We start from the raw sequence: 24,805 nt of genomic DNA on the forward strand, positions 1-24,805 counted from the left end.
CTTGGCTCTGCTGCAGTAGATCAATGGCAGCACTGGGAAACTGTCAGTTTTACAAATTACTCCTTTAAAAATTACAACAAGGTCAGATTACTCAGCAACTGTACAGAGATATAAGGCCTTGTGTGTGACACGCGTAACATAGTTATACAGTTAACATGCATGTGTATTTGTAGTAAATATTTGGACTGTAACTTTGTATCTTAAGACTGTGAGAAGATGCTTTAGCGTAACTTTCCTTTTCTTCCATCTGATACATACTTTTCAAATTGAAACAAAATACCATTTAGTTATTTGCCCTTGTTTCTTAATTCACTATGACTGTGTACAATTATCTGCAGTTTTGTTATGTAGTGGAAGTTATAGGCACTCTTCCCTTGTCATAGAATAGATACAGAATTACAGGACAAGGTATTATGACATTTAAATATCCACAGACTGCCTGTTACACACTTATAATTCTTGTGATTATATCTTTATTAAACATATCAAATTAATTTCAGTACATCTGCTGTAACAGTAAAACAATTCTACAAACAATATAGATACAAGATTAGAAAACAAACAGTTGTGAACTACAACATGCTTTACAATTTGTTCTACATTGCGTATCAGAGAAGTTTCACATTAACTTATTTTGTCAGACATAAATTAGATAATAGTGGCAAGACGACATTCCACACATCTGAGAGCACAAATATGTCTGCTTTTGCAGCTTAATTCTTTGACTCTGTTGATCTAGAGGGTATTTTGGTCAACAAAAGCAACTGCTGTGTTGCACTATTCACCTAATAACACGAACTGCAAGGTAATAAAAGCCCACTTAAGTACAAAAACTTTGTAGTCTACCCTACTAATACAGAAAAGTACTAACTGAAACATTTCACGAAATTTCCACTGTTTCACAACTCTAAGAGGGTGTACTGTATTATACACTATTTCTAATGTCAATGTTTTAACAGTTTTGTAGCAATACAGTACAAAATTTCAAATTCATTAATCAACAGTCTGCATCGTATGTGTTAGAAGAGGATATTGTCAACATTACATGTAACTTAAGAAACTTTAAATAAGTTGATGGTCTCTTAATAATAATAGTTAGAATATTACAATTCTGTTTCATTAGAGTTACTGTTCACAAGTCCCCATTTCATAAATATTACCAAGAGCAATATAATTTCATACATTATAATTGTTAGTAAAGTTTTCTGATGGTATACTGTTGCATCTAGTGGGATTAAAGTGAAACAGTAGAAGTGTAATAAAAGGTTTGGAGATATGTAAATTTTGAGACAAACTAAGAGACATTTAATTATGGTCACTTTAACATTTAATGTACAGTTACGCTGCCCTTTAAATGCAATTTTAATTGCTGAATCAAAACGCTTATGGCAACATTTTCTAGTTGTTCTCTACCCGTACAACACATAAAATATACAGTTAGTACAATCTAAGTGAGCGTCTAAACAGATACCAGCAAAGCGTCATTGGAAAATGATTGACAACTGTTGCAGTAGACCATCCAGTCAAAATAGCTTCATTTCTAAACGTATGCACACTGGTGACATGTACAAGTTATCATTTCCTGATGACACTCTAAATAGAAAGACCTTGCAATACATAAAACATGGAGACATTTGGTATAGTGTGATAGTGTGAATAAGTCCTCCTGAAGTCAGGGATATTTGCAGTTCTACGTTTGGTCTGATAATTGTATTTTCGACTATGAAAAAAATTGTTGAAAATGCATTTATACAAAAAATAAGAAAGCTTTAAGTACCTTTTAGCAAGCAATTACCACTAAAATCACAGGAGAGTCGAACTTTGTTGCTGGTCACAAAATCTGGGAATGTATAATGGCATTATTGTTGAGAAAATAAATACATAAAAAATAACAGGGTACCATGATACGAAGTTATAGTAGCTCATGGTACAAAAACTGGAAGACGCTAATAGTTTATCTATAAAATAATTTAAATATTTCCTTACTCTGAAAAAATATAGTAATTATAGAATAATTTTTTGCTTAAGTTTGTTCGCAGGAACTGTCTTGTATGGGTTAGCAAGGAAACCCCCACATGCACTCTTTTTCCGAGAAACTGAAGAAGTGAAATCACAGACACACGGAGAGGGAGAGGGAACTACTCTTACGTCCACTCTGGAGACCTCTTAACACTTGGCGGTGCGGAGCGCTTGCTACTGGCAGAGCGGCGTTGGGTTCAGTCGGCTGCGCGCTGCAGTTGCGGTGCCTGCGGTCTCAGGGTTGGCAGGTCGGCTCCCACGCGTTGTTTACGTCGAGGCGTCCTTCCTGCGGTAGCCTTGTGAGCGCCGCTCTGAAACGATAAAGCCAAGTGTGTGAAATGTGCCATTCAGCGCTATACACAAATGGTATAGCATGCATTGCTAGCTAGTATCCTCCAAATATGCCCTCCTACCCCCGTTTCTCTTAACACTGAGCACGAATAGAGAATCCTGCTTCGATTTCGCAATTTGATTCCAACACTGATGTGGGTTGCAGTCTAAAGCAATCCAACTTCTCTGGTACTCAGCTCTTACGTATACCACTTCTAGCTCACAATTGGAAACGTCCGTTCTTTGCATGACACCACGTAGTTCAATAAATTCCCTTGTAACCTTATTCTTGAAACCAAGATTTGCGTTAAAATAATCATTTGACCAGTAGCTGTTAGCACAAACGTCATTCAGTATCTTTGGTAACGAGAGAGTGGTTGCTAAGATTTTATTTTATTTTATTTCTTGCATTCCGGCACCACACCTTACTACAAAAGCGTCAGAGGGAGTGAGGCTGAGTTGGTGCCATTTATCAACGCATGTCTCTTAGAGAAAATCAACAGAAAAACTTGTCTTTTAATTACGAATTTAAATGTTCGCTGTTTCAATCCTATATCTAACTCAGTATTTTGCTAGCCAACTTATGATGCATGGCAGAGGGTTCTTTGCATACCCTCTTTTCCGTTTCAGTCTCAAATAACATTCAGGGAGAACGGTTATTGATAAGGTAGTCGGCACACGCGACGAGTTAGCTAACGCCGACCTGTCGCTCCACGAGTTTTGTGACGTCACTTCCTAGTATTTCATGTTGAAGTACCATTTCGCTACGTGAAACACAAATTCCCCAATATTTCAGCGACGTGTCACGTAAAGTAGAACCAATAGGAAGCAAGAATGCTCCCTACATCAGAAGCACAAAGCTCGAAACCTGCAGAAAGCAAGAGCCATATTGTACTTGTGGTGTTCAGTTGGAGCCAATATTATGAGGGTTTTATGTCGTATCTTAGACCACACGAATACATGCTGTTTCTAAGCACCAGCACACAATGTCTCGAGAACGAATCATTAATGGTACTATTTGTTGTAATAAAACGACGGGAAACGTCATTTTACTGGTTACAGGATTTTCGTATTTAGTTATTATCGGGTTATAATTCCCGTATGATCAGCGTAAGCCACTTTAAGGCAATGGTACATTGAACATTCACGGAAAACGTGTCGTTTCTGTTACGATATGTTATAATTAAATATGAATTAAAAACATTTCGGCGAATAAAGCCTATAAAAGACTGTAACATAAAACAGATAGACGTTTATCACGGAAGCTATGGTCTAAGAAAGTGAGTAGAGGCAGCATGTTAAGGAAGAGATATGTTGTAGTTACAGGGTTCGAGTCTCGTTGCATCCAATTTCTTTTTCACCTTCACGTTTTCCAAAAAGGTTGTCGGACTTTCTAACGAAATTAATAGAAATAATTTCTGTAATATTTGATGCTACTTAAATGTAAGTACTTTCTCCGTCACGAGCGAGTTAGTTTGATTTAGTGAACTTTTATAAGCTCGTGTCGTTACCGACTGGTCATGTATCTTTCCTTTCTATCTATGTACATGTTTACGGATATTGAAGTTTTTATTTATTTGTGCCACTGACTGAAAAACATAACCAGTTTATGGTCAAGGGAGGAAATGTGCCGTTTAATAGACCTAACGTAGGAATTTTACGCACGTCCATTTTCTTGAACAAACTATATTGTTTGTGAGCCAAATAAATCCGACAAGAGCCGCTGGAGAGCGTTCAGACCGCAAAATCACGTTACCCTGATCATCGTGCGTATCTAAGGTGCTGTGACATTAGATATCCCGCCTGCGTGCACAACAACAGCTGCATGGCCCCGTGTGTCAACGGCTTAAGGCGCCATGTGAGTATGAATCCTTCCATTTTCACTTTCATGGTCTTTTCGCGATGTATGCGCAGGAGAAATCATTATACAGTGTGTTTATAAATGAATATCGGGGTTTTAACGCTTTATAATATTTATTATATTAAACTTACAGTTATAAATGATATGTCAAATGAAAGAGCAACTCAAACAGTTTTACCAAAAACGCTATAAATGTTCAATGTGAGCACCATTTGTCACACGGCACACATCAAATCTAAACCGAGTTCTTCCCAAACGTTGATAAGTGTGTCTTCAGTGATTGTAGCAACAGCCGGCCAGTGTGGCCGTGCGGTTCTAGGCGCTTCAGTGTGGAACCGCGTGGCCGCTACGTTCGCAGGTTCGAATCCTGCCTCGGGCATGGATGTGTGTGATGTCCTTAGGTTAGTTAGGTTTAAGTAGTTCTAAGTTCTAGGGGACTGATGACCTCAGCTGTTAAGTCCCATAGTGCTCAGAGCCATTGTAGCAACAGCCGCTTCAATCTGGTTTCTTAATTGAGTGAGGTCTGCTGGTAGCGGAGGCACTTACACACGATCCTTGATGAAGTCCCAGGGAAAAAATCGCACGGCGTTAGGTCGGTTGAACGTGGAGGCCATGCAAAGCAAGGCCTGTCATTGGGCCCCTTGCGAAACTCGGCTATAGGCTTTGTGTGTGCCGCGTGACAAATGGTGCTCACATTGAACATTTATAAGGTTCTTGGTAAAACTGATTGACTTGCTCTTTCATTTGACATATCATTCATAACTGTAAATTTAATATAATAAATATTATAAAGCGTTAAAACCTCGATATTCATTTATAAACACCTTGTATTTGTTGACTGTTCTAGGACGCCATGCTTTCACAATTTTAACGGTAAACCACGACGTGATGCACAGTGCCTCCCTTTAGCGTCTGCCACTGGAGTTATAGGAACGCCCTTGCGATACTTCCGCACTTGCTAAATGAATTTATAATGAAAGGCGCTGTTTTCGTTAGGTTCTTCTCTGCTTCTTTTGTCAATCGTATCGGTTAGGGGACCTAGCCCAACAGACAGCATTGAACTGCCAGTGTTATGAGGCTTTTGTAAGCTACATCCTCCGAGATCAAAATGTGTCTTGGAGTTGGCTGAACTGATCAATTTTACGCGGAACATCAACAAAATCATGGTGAAGATTTTTGTTGCTGCGGACGTGTTTACTTGAGCCTCTTCTAGTAGCAGTCTGCTGCTGCTCTCTGGAAGAGCACTGTTCCAGTGAACTTCAGTCTTGCGTCTGCTTCTCTACGATTTATAAACACCTTGTATTTGTTGACTGTTCTAGGACGCCATGCTTTCAGAATTTTAACGGTAAACCACGACGTGATGCACACTGCCTCCCTTTAGCGTCTGCCACTGGAGTTATAGGAACGTCCTTGCGATACTTCCGCACTTGCTAAATGAATTTATAATGAAAGGCGCTCCAAGTTAAACCACTTAGTACTCAAACTGTGTGAAATTTTAAGAGTATGACGGCTTGCGGTGATTGTTCAGAATTCGCGCAATCATACAATAACGAGTCTTTCCGTCTACTTATACGCAGCCAGTCAAATTTCCTTGCGTTGAACGTCAGATGCTGATGCCTGCATCAGGTGACAATCCTCTGCAGGTCTTTCTGCGTTTCGCTAAAATTTTCTAGAGTTTCGACTTCTCTATATGGGGTGGCGAGGAACATCCGGAAAGCCTGTAAGGGTTTTGCAGGATACGCTGTGCTGAGAAAAAAAAATGTGAAGAAAAAAATTCGGCATGTTGCGCCGTTTCCGAGGTAATTAGCGTTGGAGTTAGCGGATCAGGCCGCTGAGCGCGCAGATTCAAGAGGCCCGACAGATGGAATTGGTATCAGTTGTTCTCACTTAGCAGATGACAGCGTACGAGAATGCCCAGCTTTTGGCTCTGGTTCGATACCTGCCGTCGTCCCATGTCCAACTTTTGTATCGCTCTCCTGTTCCGTTTTAGGAAACGGAACGAAAGAAAATATTTGGCGACACCGTCTATGGTGGGCCGCTTGTATTTGCATGCGCAACGTCCCGACTGGCTAACTATAACGCTAATTAACTCGGAAATGGTGGAACGTACCGAATTTTTTTCTTAAAAATTATTTCTCAGTACACCTACCCTGCAGCACCCTTACAAGCTTTTCAGGCTGTTCCTAACCACCCTGCATACAACTGCATCATTCGCTAATGGCGTCACGTTAGTTTTTAAATTTATTGCGTCTCTCCGTTCTGAATGACATGCCGCGTTCTATTTGATAGGAACTCTTCAGTCCAATCACAAAGTTAGTCCGACATCCTGTCTCAAATTTTGTTGATTCGGACACAATGGGGAGATGTCCAGACACGCTCCAGAAATCATGGAACACGGCGTTAACTTGGGCGCTACTGTCTGCTGCGTTCTGGATCTCGCGGACGAACGGAGCGATCTGGGTTTCACACGATCGTGGCTTACTGAATGTATGTCGATTCGTATAGGAGGAATTTTCGGTCTGCTGAAAGGTCGTAAAACAAGAGTATATAACGCGTTCTAAAATTGTACAACACACTGACATCACCGATATTGGCCTACAGTTGTGTGTTGCCTGTTCGAAGACACTTCTTGAAAGTGGGGTTTATCACGCATTTTACCAATCAGAACACAGTCGGCATACGGACCGTGCATTTGAAAGTCAACATTGATCGTGCCGAGTTCAACTCTCAGAAGCGATGTGGCTTTTGCATACGGTAAGCGTGTCTCAACTTCAGCTGTAGGCTGTATCTCGCTCTCAAACCAACAAGTTTGTTTACTAAATGGGCGGGCGTAAAATCCTACGTCACCTCTATTAGAACGCTAACTTCGTCCCTCGACCATTGCTAGTCATGTCTTTCTGTCTGTAGCATACATAAATAAGAACTTCAATATCAATGAACATGTTATAAGGGAAAAAGGAAGTTCCATGTACAATCAATAAGGACATCCGCTTACAGAAATTGCATTGCAAATAGAGCGATACAAATTTAAAATAGTCTTCCACTTCAAACAAAAAGTATTTCCCCGTTCCTCATTTTTCAGTAAAAGATGAGGTGATTCATATTTGACCGCTGTTTCTATTCAGTAGCAGAATCTTTGCAACATGCGAAATACAAAACTAAACAATAAAGTTCAAAATATCTTACTAGAACTAGTGCAAGTTTTCTTGAACACAAAGCCAATCGAGTACATTCACTTCCGAGAGAGACCGCACTTATATTTACATAACATCGAATATTATAGGCTACACCTGTATTAAATTATCAAGAAAGTCTCGGAACCTATTAGAAAACGCGAAGCCGAGTAAAAATAAGTTGGCTGTAGTGAGACGTGAACCTGTAACACATCGCTCTCGACTTTGTAACTTTTGCAGCTTCATTCACTGCGCTACACTAAACTTCTATAAGCTGCGAGTTTGTCTCGCATATTATAATTTTCTGAAGGCTTAATTGCAGATACGCTATTAACTGACTTTCAATTATAACAGATCATCCCAAGTAGAACGTGTTTCTGATGGATATCCATTATGCCTTTGTCCTGAAACGGCATATTTTCGTAACGCGCAAATTAAATTTCGAAACTTATTTATCCACCAATACGGCTTTTCACGTCGTTTCATTACAACAAATGGTACTAATAAACAAGGGGTTTTCGAGAGCTGGTGCTTTGATACGGGATGTATTCAAATGGTTCAAATGGCTCTGAGCACTATGGGACTTAACATCTGTGGTCATCAGTCCCCTAGAACTTAGAACTACTTAAACCTAACTAACCTAAGGACATCACACACATCCATGCCCGAGGCAGGAATCGAACCTGCGACCGTAGCGGCCACCGGGATGTATTCACAGGATATAATATAAAACACACCGAATGTGGTCTCCAGACTGAAGCGAGATGGCGTGCACGTGATGTAGGTGGCGTTCTTGCATCTCACTGGCCTACGTTCAAACGTACGTTCAGATTATTCGACATGCTCATACTGCTCTACACCAATGGTAGTCAACGCGGTCCTTACCGGCCACTAGTGCGCGTTACGACTATGGTAGTGGACGACAGGGGTTTTAAAAACAGTTTCCTTACATATTCATAAAATTTTGACGTAAAGTATCTGGTAAGTAATGAACTTTTAAAGCACAGAGAACATCAAAAGAATGATGGTGAAGGTGTTCATTGGTGTGGAGGTGGTTAATAGATCCTCTTCTAACAGTAGGGACCGAGCGAGATGGCGCAGTGGTTAGCACACTGGACTCGCATTCCGGAGGACGACGGTTCAATCCCGCGTCCGGCCATGCTGATTAAGTTTTCCGTGATTTCCCTAAATCGCTCCAGGCAAATGCCGGGATGGTTACTTTGAAAGGGCACGGCCGACATCCTTTCCTAATCTGGTGAGACCGATGACCTCGCTGTCTGGTCTCCCCCCCAACCCAACCCAACCCAACCCTAACAGCAGGGTGCTGTTGCTCGCTGAAAGGGCGAACCGTTCCTTAAGCCGTCAGCAGCACACGGACCGTGCATTAGTACGTCAACATTTAGTATCCCGAGTTTGTCGTCATAGCGTCGAAAAAAATCGCGTTGCGGAGTCTTTCCGAACGTGTAGAGCAGTAATAGTCAACCTTTTTTTTATCTAGCGACCACTTTTGTATCTCTGTTATTAGTAAAATTTACCAAACGCCCACTGGTTGTACTGTAATGGTGACTTACAAAGTATGGCAGTAACTTTACATTAAAAAGTTTGTAATGCAGAGTTACAGCAACTTAAAGCATACAAGCATTTTATAACCAACAGATGTACAAAAGTGGGCGTTAAGGTTGACTATTCCTGCTGTACACGTACGGAAAGACTCCCAATGTCTGTTTTTGCCACCATATGACGCCAGAACCCCGGGGCGCTAAGTGTTGACGTACGAATGCACATCCCGTGTGCTGCCGGCGGCTGACGGAACATTCCTCTTTCAGCGAGCAGCAGCAGATTTCGGACAGAAGAGGATCAAATAAACGCGTTCACAGCAATGAACACCCTCACCACGATTTTGTTGATGTTCTGTGCACTTTAACCGCTCAGCTCAATCGTCATCAGAAACATTTTAATCATTAACCTGACTTAATTTAGTTCCTATGATCGAGTAGTGCTGTACTGTTCTCACCCACTCGCAGCCACGTAACACTAAGTAATGACTGTTATCGTAAAAATACCCTAACGAAAGCAGCCGGAGGCGAATGTCTCGCCCCCGTCAACGGGAGTTGGCTTCATACAGGACAGGGGTGCCTGTCTGTCTCCGTCAGTTTCCGTACGAATATTCAAAAGGGAACTACATGCAAAGGGCATCTGGAGTTGTATGCCTCCCAAAGGTCATTGCTCACAGCACAACAGATAGTTGCACATCTTTGTTGCGTCAAACACAGAAACTTGACAGTGGGTGACTGGAAGCGTGTAGAGTGCTCAGGCGAACTGCGTCTGATCGAATGATGCAAGGCATCGTGTGGATCAATAACCGAATGAGGCTTTTAAAACATAATGTGGAGAATTTAATTCAGGCCAGAAATGCTTCGCGACTTTTCTTTTATTTAATGGACTTTTTTTCTGCCTGTTGATAATGAGTATATAGTGGACATTTTCCTCTTCCAATATGGCAGCCATATTTACGGGGTTGTGGGCATACGTTCCTGGTTTGACGAACACTGAGGCACCCTTCGAATCTCGACTGGAACGCTAAATTATGCGATATTAACCTCCATAAAATACGGCCGCGACCATGTGGAAGTGCTTGTGAAACTGAAACGACGTTCCCGCAATTTGGTGTCTAACCATCGACAAGTGGGTACCGCTGGACATTTTTGGCCACACTAGTTCGTCGGCTTGATGCCATTATCAAGGCTGGAGGCGGTGCTGCTCGAGGTTAGTGTGACGTCTCCCGGAAGTGACCAATGTTTTGTCCGCTGTGCTTATCTCCTCTGACACGAATTGTATCTTGCCTTTGGCGCCCGCGTGGTCTTGTGACTGTGTGTCTGGCGCCCGGATAACTGAGCTGATAAAAGATATCTAGCGGTTCTGGCGCTGCAGTCCGGAACCGCGGGACTGCTGCGGTCGCAGGTTCGAATCCTGCCTCGGGCATGGGTGTGTGTGATGTCCTTAGGTTAGTTAGGTTTAAGTAGTTCTAAGTTGTAGAGGACTTATGACCTAAGATGTTGAGTCCCATAGTGCTCAGAGCCATTTTTTTGATAAAAGATACCGCGACATACCTTCGAAGATGTCTTCGTAGGCCTCGAGCAGCTCTATCATGCGGTCGGCAGGCGGGGGCGGCAGGTTCATGATGCCGCCCAGCTCGGTGGGCAGCGCCTTCACCTCGATGTGCTCCAGCAGCGAGCCGCGGTCGCGACCGTGGAAGTGCAGCTGTAACGCAAAACACAACACTCTGTACACACTTCACAAGAGTACCACTATGACCAGGGCAAAATTACTGTGGCAACAGAGAAAGAAGCAGAAAGCAGTGAAATATACAGCTATAAAACTCTGACAGTCTGTCCATAGATATCCGACAGGTAACACTGTTTTCTGATGCCAGTTAAACACGTTTCTCCATAACAGGACCTTCTGCACCCAAGAGGAATTCCTGAATACTAACTATAATTAACCAGCTAACCAACTGCCACCAAAACTAACTGCGTAACTGCCACCAAAACTAACTGCGTAACTGCCACCAAAACTAACTGCAACTACGATTAACGATGCTTTTATTATAGCATTACCACAGTAGTTGCAAGGAAAAATTTTTCAGAAAACGAAAGGTACGTCCTTACCTGCAGGAAATTTTTATCAAATTCACTTAACCGGTTTCAACATATCAGTCTTTCATACTCAGAAATTATGTAAATGATTAAATAACGGGTAAGCCAATGTCGAATAAGGACCAGACGATAAAGGCATCCTTCGTTGAAGGAACAATGAAGTGCGACATCGCAAATAATATGTAATAAGGGCAACCAACAACAACCAAAAGACGGTTGGTATTAATGTATTATTTGCGATGAGATAGTGTAAGTAGGCTGTCTAGGTTAAGTACGCTGTTTAGGTTTCTATGTTGGTAGCGTCACGTAGCGCTCTGTATGAAAATCACTGGCTGTGCTGTGTGCAGTCTGTGGCTGGTTGGCATTGTTGGAATATTCGCTATTGTAGTGTTGGGCAGTTGGATGTGAACAGCGCGTAGCGTTGTGCAGTTGGAGGTGAGCCACCAGCAGTGCTGGATGTGGGGAGAGAGATGACAGAATTTTGAGAGCGGACGATCTGGGCGTGTGTCCATCAGAAAGAGTAAATTTGTAAGACTGGATATCATGAACTGATATATTAATATGATGACTTTTGAATATTATTATGGTAAATATATTGTTTGTTCTCTATCAAAATCTTTCATTTGCTAAGTATGCCTATCAGTAGTTAGTACCTTCAGTAGTTAGAAACTTTTATTCAGCTGGCAGTTTTGGCGCACGCTGTATTGCAGTAGTTAGAGTAACGAAGATTTTTGTGAGGTAAGTGAATCATGAAAGGTATAGGTTATTGTTAGTCAGGGCCATTCTCTTGTAGGGATTTTTCAAAGTCAGATTGCGTTGCCCTAAAAGTATTGTGTGTCAGTTTAGTGTTGATCAGAATAAGTAAAGAGAGAAATGTCTGAGTACGTTCAGTTTTGTTCAGCTGTTTGAAAATCAAATAACGTAGAGGTTTATCAACACAGTCATTCGTAATATTTCTAAGAGGACGTTTCAACAGTTTCTTGGCTGCTGTTCGTCGCGTATATTACGTACTGTTTCCGATGTGACATTCTGTTGGTTTATGTTCATCGCATATTTTGTGTGGGTTTGCAATGTCACACTTCATGGTTCCTTTAATGAAAAAAAGTCTTCATTGTTTCCGTTTGACGTCTGCTTTCCTATTTCTAACTTCCGAAGGTAACAGATTAACCTGTTGAAACCGGCAAAGGGAATTGAATAAAAAATATTGTGCAGATTTTTAGATTTTTATTTTGGTGAAAAGACTCGCTAAGTAACTACAGTAACTTACTGTGGCACGAACGTTTTCATGAGGTCATTTTCTTAAGATGCAAAAGGCGACTGCCAATTATAATGCGAGAGTTCGTAAATACTATATTTGGAATTTACGAGTAAAAGCGTTCTTATACATCTTATGCTTACGTGTTAGAACAATTCAGAATGAGAAATTTGTCCATACAAGCAGTAGAAATGTTATTGTGTGCCATGGTTTCTACACTTTTATACAGGCTATGGCACCTGTTTCACCTAGCATACATTTAGAAAGAAAAGGGGGATACTTTAACAATTTTCCTGTGTTACTCCCCGTGCATTTATACATTTCCCTGCCAAGAAGTAAAGCTCCTTATTCAAAACTAAAGTGAAATATAATTTATCTCATAGGGGTATGACCGAGCGAGGTGGCGCAGTGGTTAGCACACTGGACTCGCATTAGGGAGGGCGACGGTTCAATCCCGTCTCCGGCCATCCTGATTCAGGTTTTCCGTGATTTCCCTAAATAGCTTCAGGCAAATGCCGGGATGGTTCCTTTGAAAGGGCACGGCCGATTTCCTTCCCCATCCTTCCCTCACCCGAGCTTGCGCTCCGTCTCTAATGACCTCGTTGTCGACGGGACGTTAAACACTAATCTCCTCCTCCTCCTCATAGGGGTATGAAACGGAACAATCACATAGGCTCTGTCGAAGGTAAAACTTCGGTTTACTGGTAGAAGACTACAGAAATGCTGCCAGTCTACAAAACAGATTGCTAAAAGATCACCCATGTGACCCATCCTAGAATATGGCTCCACTGGTCACAGGTTTGCTTCATCCGTCAAAGTGTACCAAGGAGTGTTGACGAAACTGAACCGGCAGACATTTGAAAATAGACACACACTACCTCAAGAAATCCATCTTGGAAACTTTCAAGAACTAGTTTTAAATTGTGAAACTAGGAATATGTTACAACGGCGCACTTGTAGCTCTCATAGCCGTAGCTACAAGACTAGATTAGTTACAGCAAACACGGAGGTGTTCAAACAGTTATTTTTCCTGCGCTCCCTGCGTGAACAGAACGGGAAGAATCCGTAATAACTGGTACAAAAGGAAGAGCGCTCTTCCATGCACTTCACAATGGCTTGCAGAATATGGATATAAATGTGGATATTTGAACGATGACTAAATGAAGTGTAAGTTAATTTATCGGATTCAACCGTTATAAGCGTTAGATTTCATTAAAGTAATAGCTATGGCTTAAGATTAATACGTAAGAGAAAACTGTCATTGATATCCGAATCAACCAAATAAGTCTAAATAATTAATCGTTAACACGAACAATGTGTAAAATTCTCTGTCGTCGTCAGTGTAGAAATATCACACTGTATACCAAATTACTTGATTTTAGATTTGTTTCCTACACATCTGGAAACGTTAATAAAGGTTTCCTATTATTCGTTTCACTGTTTATTACAGGTGGTGTGAACAGCTCTGTACATTAGTCAAAGCCTCACGATTTTTATTTGTGAACTTACGACAGTTCCGAATATAAGAGCGCATTTTCAGTAGGTTCATCTGTGCTATTGAGTTAGTGTAACTCCATACACAATGATCCAAGTGTATGTTAAGCCGATGGGAAGGAGAAGAACGGGTAATGCACGCAGTAACAAGTCTGATACGTTTTTCATTGCAGCTACAACTGATATATTCGTACGCTACGCCCTTTACTAAACTAAGAGTACGATGATCCCACTGAGTCTCTTCCATATGAGGTATCAGACACCATAGCAAAGTAGAGAACCCCAATGAAGAAGCAATACGACAAATAACCGAAAACCTAAAAAACAGTGAGGCTTTCGGCGAAGAGTAAATTGCATGAATGCTAATAAAGAATGGAAGACGACAACTGGTTAAAATAAGTACGGAACTGTTAAAGAATGTTGGGGAGTGTTAAGAGATTGCCTGACGACTGGAAAATGGCCGTAATCTGCCCTATATTAAAAACGAACAACTCCCTGGTCGTGATAATTATAGAAGACTTAACTCCTCCATGTAAGCTACAAAATTCCATCTCTGTGTCTACCAAGGAGAAGATCCCAAATGCAGAAGCCATTATATGGGACTATCAACGTGGTTTCAGAAGGAAAACAGATCAACTGTAGATCTGATTTTAACACTCAGACTGGTAACCGAGAAAGTTTGGGAACATAACGCTGACATTCAAACGGTTTTATTGATTTATGACAACATACATCGGGGCACTATCACCAATGTTTGACAGCATACATAGAAGCACTATCACTAATGCCTTGAAAGAGTTACAGTTTCCACAACAGCTAATACTTCTCGTACTGATGTGTTCAGGAAAAACTTATTGCAGAGTAAAGATCAATACAGGAATGCCAGAGTATTTTGAAGTCAGGACTGGTCTTTTTATTTAATTTTAGAAAAAATAGAGAACGCCAAAAACTGAACCCGGCTGGAACAAGACACAATAAATCGGCTTGCATATGCGGACGATGTTGTTCTAGTAAGCGGTAGTGAAGGAGACTTGCAGCTCGAGACTAGTTCTTACAGAACTAGTTCCGGGAAAGCACGGTTACATATTAATAAGGAGAAAACTGAGTATACGGCCATGAGCAAGGTATCCAGTGATGGTTTCCCATAGTCAGTTGATGGATCAGCTTTTAAAACAATACACATACGTATTTATAAATATGGTAAGAACTTTTTGCGAGCAGATTAGAATGGTTATCCACATTAACGCAAGGACCGCAATGGCCTGTAGACCATTTGTTCGCTTACGAGATGTGCTGTGCAGTGAAGCAGTTTTGAGAATGTTTAAAATAAAACTATACCAGTGCGTGATTCTCCCGGTAGCTCTATGAGTCTGAAACGTTTACATTAAAGAAAATAGCTAAACGAAAACTGCCAGTTCTCGAAATAAAGATATTAAGGAAAATATTTGGCCCCAAGTGGGAAACCAAGTCACAGGAATGGATGATATTAAAAAACGAGGAACTGGTAGAACTATGCACAAGCAGACATCGGCTGAAGGATGAAGAAAAGGAGACTGATGTGGGCAGGGCACCTGACTGGGATGGAAGAGGAAAGACTATCGCGAGTAGCGTTCTCAGAATACGGGGAAGGCAGAAGGCGCGGAGGAAGGCCACGGACAACATGGAAGGGTGATATCAATGGAAATACGGAGACGATGAGCCTGGGAAAGGAGAATGGCCTCCAGAACTACGGTACGGGATGAGACTATTTTTATCAGTGCCCAAGCGATCGCGATTAGTCGCTACAAATTCTACACAGTGATTTTAATAGCATCTTAACGTGCCTGTTTAATCTAAAAATTTGTGACTTACTACCTAACCGTTTTACGGGCAGTAGCTGCCTGTAGTTTTATCTGTACCTATTGTGTCTTAATAATGTATTACATGAAGGTATTTTCAGTTTTATCTGATCTAGGGCGGTGCTGGACGCTAAAACGAATAAATAAGGACAAAAGAGAGAAGACAACAAAGATCGTAATCTTTAACTTGGTAAGAAAACGGTGCATTTCAAATCTGAATGCCGTGCAGGCCTTTATTGGGTTCGGAGAGTAGTGATCCGACCATATGATGGTGGAAAAATTTACAACGGAGCAATGCAGAACGACAGATGTCGTTAGGATGTTTCTCAACCCTCGTCGTCTAATTCTTTCACTGTAACGCTACATACGTGAGAATTTCGTCTCTAAACACCCATTAACACGTCTGTAGCACCTTTGATAATCCTCAGACCTCAAACGTGTAGCAAGAGAAGGTTTAAAATGTACTGACCCACTAACTGCGGGTCCTTGGGAAGCATCAGCCGATGGTGAAATCTAGCATGTCTGACAAACCGCATTCGAACGCGGCCTTTCTTGTGAAACTACCTGTTGCTCTAGTTTGGTCGTTCACTTGGACTACATGAATTAATATTTGGACCACATGCAATATTACGTGACGTACTATTTGAAAAAAAAATTAAGTAATGCGCTATAACTGGAATTTCCTGGCATTAAAGTGTGCTGGACTGGGCATCAAACCTGAACCATTACTAAACGCGCCCATTGTTCCTGCGAGTAAGCTATCAGAGCACCACTGCTGACTCATTCAGTTTCATTACTGTAGTTGTTTCCATCTACTGTCCTAAAATTCAGGGCTATGTAGTAATTTCTTCCGGGAACAAACAGGATTGTCCACAGTACCGTCTCTGAATTCTCCTGAGAAGCGTTCCTAAAAGCATATTGCATTAAACCAGTGGTGGTTATAAGGCTAAACAAAGTTGTATCGAGTTTCTTGAAAATTTCCACTTTTATCGACAAGTAATCGTTTCGAAGCACTGCTTCATAAATTCGCTTTGTTAATTATGCATCTTCATCTGTAATGTCAAGTAACATTCCAACTATGGAAGTTGTTTAAACATATGCAATACATTTTGATATTTTGTAATTTGCTACACAATCCTAGTAACAACAGGAAGATCTACTCAGAGTGTAACGTACTTTTACATATTAACATCGTGTCTCTATCCAGTGTTTACAAAGTGCACGCGTAGTTTAAGTACATCCCGACAAATTGGCAACTCACCCTCAACATAAACACCCATTGTTGCATGATTAAAAGAAATCTTTCAAATGGTTCTGAGCACTATGGGACTTAACATCAGAGGTCATCAGTCCCCTAGACTAAGAACTACTTAAACCTAACGACATCACACACATCCATGCCCGAGGCAGGATTCGAACCTGCGACCGTAGCAGCAGCGCGGTTCCGGACTGAAGCGCCTAGAACCGCTGGGAAACAACGGCCGGTTATTGCATGATTACATAAATGTACTGGAAAAAGTCACATCGATAAAATATCTACTAGTATGCTAACAGACCGATTAAAATTCGAAGGAGACCCGAAGAAGAGAAGCGCGTTTCATTACAGGTTCATTTAGTAACGGCGAAAGCGGCAACTGCAAAGGCAGATGCTACAGGAGAGGCGTTCCGCGTCGTGGAGTGATTTACTGTTGAAACTGCGAGTGCCAACGTCACTAGAAGAGACAGGTCACTTTGGATAATGAGGATGAAATTATCTTCCGAAACATTCATGTACCGTTCCGTAGTCACCGTGCTATCAGGGAACATTTCGCCGGTTATTCCGTACTGGAATAAGGCTCATACTAATCCCCATAATGCCCCGAGAGTTGGCCAGTTTGAACGTCGTAACGCAAATCGTTCAGAAGGTATGATGATTTTATTTCATATAGTTCTATAACTGTTACCCTGTTAACGCTTTAAGGTACTGTTTCATTTCTACATTTGTTTACAGTTGACCAATATCAAAGGTTTAGTTTCTTTTTTATAGCTCACTGCCGTAAAGTTTTCTGTTTCCTAATTCCATGAATATTCATCAAATATTTCTATAGTTCAATGGTCAGTAACTGGCGCATATTAAACCAAATGTTGTCTATTTCAACCTATTATTCTGAATGGACTTTACACCCAGACAGTAGCAAACAACAGTTGACATTAGCCGACAGTCTTCTTAATGACGTTGCAGTAAATATCTGGGTGTAACACGCGTTTGAGCTACGATTAATCCATTACATGTGACTTACGGCACGAGTTTGAACCACTACGAGTGGATTAGACGAGTTATGGCTACGACAATTTGTTGTTTCCATCAAGTTCACTTCGTGGAATCAGGAAACGCAGTTAGTGTTAAACGTCCGTAGATTTCCAGGTAATTTGGGATGGAGAATTGGGCAATAGGTCTTTTATATAGGAACCATCCGATATCTCCTTGTGATATGGGGAAACCACGGAAAACTTACAGACAGTTTGTGCTTCACACGTTCAGCGTCCGGGTCGAGACGCTCACACATATCGCAGAAAGAAATTAGCTCTCCGGTTCTCAGGTCTCCTTTGTTCAATGCTTCGTACAAAACCTAACAACAGCAATACATTAAAGCATAACTCTGGGCACTTTCTCAGTATGACAGTGTTGTAAGTACAGTATGCAGAGTGCAGTAGTATCATCCAAGATTAGTGTTATCTCGAAGTTGTTAACAGCGACAACGGTCACAAAAATATTTCAACATTGTGGCAACCAATAGCAGCGCCCAGGTCACTGAAAAGACGACAGAAGTAGGTTACTGTCCCACAAAGCGACAAAACTATTGCCTAACTGCAATGCCTTTTTGTTTAAGCGTCTAATACACGGTCAATGCTCAACTGCTGTCTCCCTTTGGATTTTATTACTGTACTGTAATAGTGCTGAAATTCGTTTTCGCGGTTTACCATAATGTTATGCAATATCTCTACCCAGGCTCAGACGAAAAGCGAAACGATCGGGCTCCAAAACCTACGTCTAAACATAATCATTGCCCACACTTTATCAAGAGAACGTCCAGCAATGCCGCAGTTAACTTTTGCATCATCGTCTTTCAGTCGAAATTAGTTTTGCTCCCTTATTGAGTATCTAAAGGCTACATTGAGTCTAGTCTACCATCCTTGTCAGCTCTGATAATCAGTTTCCCTTAGGTGAAAGCGACTTTACTTCAGATGTGTTTATAGTCATCCCTAATTTTTACTGCAGAATGTATTTCTAGGCACGTATCATTGTCTTATTTTTATTATGTAGTAACTTGCCGTCTGCAATTTGTGAGATAATCTTTTGGCAAACATACTAATGTCGACTTCTGGTAATTTTTCATGACGGCCTGTACCTTAACGGGAAGGGTATTTCGACGCATATGAATGGGTAGAAACGTTCTTTGACTTCAGAAAGACGTTCAGTTCTATTCTAAACAACCGGATGAGCCAGGGAGGCAACAATAAACATCGTCTCAGAGTTGTGAATGGTTCGAAGAATTAAAACACAGTAGACAGCAAATGAAACACTGACTTTCCCCTAAAGAGGGGTAGGAGAATCGCTAATGCTCTCAATCTACATAAAACGTTTTTCTTATTTTAAGTAGCACTCACAGACTTCGTTGACTACGGAAAGTATCCTCGCCGAAGGGTGTAAAGAAATGCACAATAACTTAGTGTTGCCAATATGTGAGTTGAATGGCGCTTTAATTTAAATTTGAAGAAATGCAATTAAATACCCATAACTAAGGACTCGATAGCATCCAATTAAAACTTTTTAACACATAATATCGCTTAAATTTTAAGGGTAATGTTGCGAAGGTGTATGGAACGGGAGGAGCATGTGAAATTAGCGATATGATGGTAAGGTGGGCAAATGGAGGAAATTTTCTCGTGTGTTTCTGAGAAAGTGTAGTCCATTTCTAAGGAAAATTACAGGAGCAGGAAGTCGTATTCGCCTGCATTTTTCAAACAAAAATAGTAATTAGATATTCATCCGTTAACTGCTACTGGCTACAATCATCTTATTATGAGTGACAAATTTACCCTGTGCCTCAGTTTCTCCTTGATGAACGGCTTGAAGATGGCGAAGACCATGTTGAAGATGTAGGGCTGGTTAACAACGTGGATGGCTTTCAGTCGGATAGGTATACAGTCCTGAAACAAAACCACAAACGCAATATTTCTTTAAAAAGTAGCCAGTGCAGTTTGGCGCTGTAAACTAGCATAATGTCTAGAAAGTTTTCACTTTTTAACCTAAGCCGGTACAATTCCCCTTTGAATATTAAATCCAGTCTGGAAAAAAGTCACTGCTTATCATCAGATTTGGTTACCTAGCAGTAGGGCTGCATTTAATGCACTCTAGAAAGCATGGAAATTTGTGCCGTTCGAAAGGTATCCCCTCGCTTAATCGCAAAGTGATAACATGTATTTAAGGGTTTCTTGGCAATCTTTTACTGCTGCGCCATTGGCAAAGTCAAAACAATCGAAGTATGGAAAGAATTTAGCAAAGCCCTTATACTTTCAATACATCAGGTATAGGAAAGTTTCTAAACCTATAGTTTTTGTCTTCAGTAATCTAAAAACAAATGCCGAAAATTTTGGTATTTAAGATTCAGTTCAAGATAATATCTAACTGAAAACCTAAGCTCAAATTAAAGAGGGGAAAAAGGAAAGCCTAAAACATTCGAGCCAATGCATGAAAACATGCATTAGACAGTCAAAGTCGTCCTCTGTGACCAAGATAAAGCCGTCTGTTAATACTGGTTACTCCAACGAAAAAAAAAAAATTAATTTCGCTCTTACCAAACAGGAAACACTTATGTTAACAAGAAATTATTAACTGTTCAGAATGAAAACGGGGAGCACAACGAACTGATTACCATTTTCATGTTTATTTATAGCACAACCGTAGCACGTAGGAGACGAGTCTAGCTGTTTGGTGTAGAAGATAGTGATTAATCAAAACAGTGACACGCCTAACGGCATACTGCATCTTAGCAGAGAATAGCTGAGCTTCCCCGTGTCATAGACCTTTAAATTCTTATTACGAGGCCAGGGGTAGATTCTATAAGTTTTTCACATAAAGGTTAGCGATTATCGAAGACTTCAGTAGTTGATTGTTAACACTGGGCAGGCGCTGGGTAACGCAGCAAGTATTTTCAATGAAGTTGACGAAAGGAATTTCTTACGTTCGTTAAACCACTGCAACATGAATCTAGTCTTGTGATATGGGCAATGTTTATAATTGAAAACATCATGGATAGTGAGGAAGACGCCAGCCATCAGGGATACGAGAGAAACAATAATATTTAGCCATTCTGTAGCCTCCATGGTACCTTTCACAACATGTTTCAGGGACTAAGTTTACGTACTCCATGGAACAGAACTACCACAAGCGAGAACGCTTATTTGTTCGCCCTAGATTGTGTATTTCGATACACGCTCCAATCACAACGGTTTGTGACCATTGCAGTGGGATGTGCATCACGTCGTCCCATTTGTAGCAAAGTGAGATGATGAGAGTACCTTAAAGACTCGCCTTTGCCAAAAATAGTACTCAGATAGCCACACATTAACGCAGGTCTGGTCTGTTTACGAGATCCGAGGTCCTGGCTGCTCAGTTAACACAATTTTACATTTCGTAAAATGTCCTCCACTCCATTATGTCGTCTGCTACAGCAACCGAATGTAGAATATTTGGATTAAAATTGCCACTTGCTCTTTCATTAACAACGCGTTTCGCATTCATGGTGTATCTTCAGATTACCCTCAGTTTTTCCTTTAACCACACACTAAAAATCATAAAACGGCTCTGCGCTAGACGCAGAACTTCACTCTAGCACAGACCAGTTTTATGATTTTTTAATACGGCGTACAAGGAAAATTTTAGATAATCTGAAGATGTCCCACAAAGGCAAAACGCGTTGTTAATAAAGGTATAAGTTGCAATGAAAACCGTTTTTTATTAAAATTACTTACATTTCTCAGAAAGTCAATGAACTCATTGTCTTCACCTAATCATTATAAAAGCAATACAAACAATTTTTCTCCATCCCCTTACCGTGCATCATACAATTCTTACCATATCACTTACGTCCCACTTGTTTTAAGCACTCATTCATGCGTCAAAAGGGATAGTCAGTACATCTACATTTACAAGGGTTGAATGAAAAGTAATGTCTCCACCTTCGTTAATAGGGTTTGGATGGGAATATATTAATAAATCAACCGCAGAAGTAATTCTTAGAATGTGATCTTTAATTACCAATATTCACGTTTCCATATAATCGCCAGCCAATTGGATGCATTTCTGCCAACGATGAACAAGTTTTCTGAAGCCGTCACGGAAGAAGTCGACACTGTTTCCGCAACCACAGTCTCTCAGTTCTCTCAAAGTCTTCATCAGAAGCATTATGTTGTTCCATGACTGAATGGAGAAAGGCGTCACCTTCATTCTCTTAACGCGAGAGGAGTTCCCGGCAAATTTCAAGTCTGTGCACTTTCATTTCAGGAGTCAGCATCCGGGGTACCCATCATGCACAGATCTTCCGATAGCTAAGCAAAACAAAAATGTGATCCACACGTTCTTGTGAAATGCATATGTGCTTGCAATTTCTCTCTGGGTGATTCGACGATCGTCTTGAATCAGTGTCAACATTTTGCTTGTGAAACTCGGTGGTTGCTGTCACAGGACGTCCAACTCTGTCACGCAGGTCAGATGTTTCCGCCTCAACATCTTTAAACTTGCTCGCCCAACGACGCATAGTACTCACATCAACACAATCACCATGAACTGCTTTCATTCTCGGATAAATCTCCTTTGGGGTGACACTTTCTGCTGTCAAGAATTCATACACTGCACGTTGCTTAAATCGCATTGACCGACCGTTTGCACAGGGTTCCATACTTTACACTGCAAAAAACACAATCGTTCAATGCTAAAGCTTCCCGCCAACTGGAGCTGTAGAGAAGAGGGTACGGAACAAACCAGTACCTGCCGCATACCAATGCTGCAAACTGTTGAAGAGTTACGAAGATGAAAGCATTACTTTTGAGTCAACCCTCGTACATAGAGGCTCCGGCAGCAACCATAAGGTACGTGGCGGAAGGTACCCTATCCCACTACTTGTCATTTACACTCCTGTTCCACTTGCAAATAGAGCGACGGAAAAACGACCGTCTGTACGCCTCCGTACACACCCTAATTTCTTGTATCTTTTGTTCGTGGTCACTACGCGTGATGTATGTCGGAGGGGCAGACTCGTTCGGCACTCAGCTTCAAATGCCGGTCCACTAAATTTTCTTCATAGTGTTTCCCAAAAAGAACGCCGCCTTCCCTCTGGGGATTCCCATTTGAGACCTGGAAGCATCTCCTTAACACTTACGTTATGTTCGAACCTACCGGGAACAAATCTAGCAGCCTGCCTCTGAATTGCTTCGATGCCTTCCTTCGATCCGACCTGATAAGGATCCCAAACACTCGGGCAGTACTCAAGAGTAAGTCGCACCAGCGTCCTATATGCGGTCTCCTTTACAGGTGAACCACTCTTTCCTAAAATTCTCCAAATAACCCGAAGTCGACCATTAACCTTCCCCGCCACAGTTTTCACATGCTCATTCAACCTCATACCGCTTTGCAACGTTACGCCCAGGTATTTAAACGACTTGACTGTGTCAAGGTAGACACTTGTAATAATGTATCCGAACAATACAGGTGTGTTCTTCCTACTCATCCGCATTAACTTACAGTTTTCCACTTTTAGGGCTAGCTGCCATTCATCACACCAACTGGAAATTTTGTCTAAGTCGCCTTCTATCTTCCTACAGTCACTCAAATTCAACACCTTACCGTACACCACGGCATCATCAGCAGACAACCACAGACTGCTGCCTACCCCGTTCGCCAAATCATATAGAGAACAGCAGTGGTCCTATCACACTTCTGGGGCACTCCTATCGATACCCTTGTCTCTGATGAACACTCGCCGTCGAGGACAACATTCTGTGTGCTATTACTTAAGAAGTCTTCGAGCCAATCACATATCTGTGGACTTATTCCATGTGCTTGCACCTTCTTCAACAGCCTGCAATAGGCCACCGTGTTAAATGCTTACCGGAAATCTAGAAATATGGTATCTGCCTGTTGCCGTTCATAAATTGTTCTGAGTATATCATGTGAGAAAACCATGCCGATTCATGGACACACACTGCTCAGCCTCAAGAAAGTTTATTATATTCAAACTGAGAATGTGTTCAAGGATTCTGCAGTAACAGAAGTTAAGGATATTGGTCTATAATTTTGCGGGTCAGTTCTTTTACTTTTCTTATACAGGGTGTTACAAAAAGGTACGGCCAAACTTTCAGGAAACATTCCTCACACACAAATAAAGAAAAGATGTTATGTGGACATGTGTCCGGAAACGCTTAATTTCCATGTTAGAGCTCATTTTAGTTTCGTCAGTATGTACTGTACTTCCTCGATTCACCGCCATGATTTCATACGGGATACTCTACCTGTGCTGCTAGAACATGTGCCTTTACAAGTACGACACTACATTTGGTTCATGCACGATGGAGCTCCTGCACATTTCAGTCGAAGTGATCGTACGCTTCTCAACAACAGATTCAGTGACCGATGGATTGGTAGAGGCGGACCAATTCCATGGCCTCCACGCTCTCCTGACCTCAACCCTCTTGACTTTCATTTATGGGGGCATTTGAAAGCTCTTGTCTACGCAACCCCGGTACCACATGTAGACTCTTCGTGCTCGTATTGTGGACGGCTGTGATACAATACGCCATTCTCCAGGGCTGCATCAGCGCATCAGGGATTCCATGCGACGGAGGGTGGATGCATGTATCCTCGCTAACGGAGGACATTTTGAACATTTTCTGTAACAAAGTGTTTGAAGTCACGTTGGTACATTCTGTTGCTGTGTGTTTCCATTCCATGATTAATGTGATTTGAAGAGAAGTAATAAAATGAGCTCTAAAATGGAAATTAAGCGTTTCCGGACACATGTCCACTTAACATATTTTCTTTCTTTGTATGTGAGGAATGTTTCCTGAAAGTTTGGCCGTACCTTTTTGTAACACCCTGTATACTGGAGTCACCTGCGCTTTTTCCCAGCCGCTTGGGACTT

The 24,805-nt window shown here is 41.3% G+C and overlaps 1 protein-coding gene across 1 annotated transcript in view; it reads right to left on the reverse strand.

Moving 5' to 3' along the window:
- Nucleotides 1-450: 450 nt before the first annotated feature.
- Nucleotides 451-24,805, reverse strand: part of LOC126235783 (alpha-tocopherol transfer protein-like) — a 140,716-nt gene continuing 116,361 nt past the window's right edge. The window contains exons 5-7 of the mRNA XM_049944589.1: nt 19,707-19,817; nt 10,494-10,644; nt 451-2,330 (exon numbers count right to left, since the gene is read on the reverse strand). Coding sequence (XP_049800546.1) covers nt 2,287-2,330; nt 10,494-10,644; nt 19,707-19,817 — 306 coding nt within the window. The 3' untranslated portion in view covers nt 451-2,286. The remainder of the gene's footprint in view (nt 2,331-10,493; nt 10,645-19,706; nt 19,818-24,805) is intronic.

The sequence above is a fragment of the Schistocerca nitens genome, chromosome 2 (assembly GCF_023898315.1).
Source record: "Schistocerca nitens isolate TAMUIC-IGC-003100 chromosome 2, iqSchNite1.1, whole genome shotgun sequence".
NCBI classification, from domain to species: domain Eukaryota; kingdom Metazoa; phylum Arthropoda; class Insecta; order Orthoptera; family Acrididae; genus Schistocerca; species Schistocerca nitens.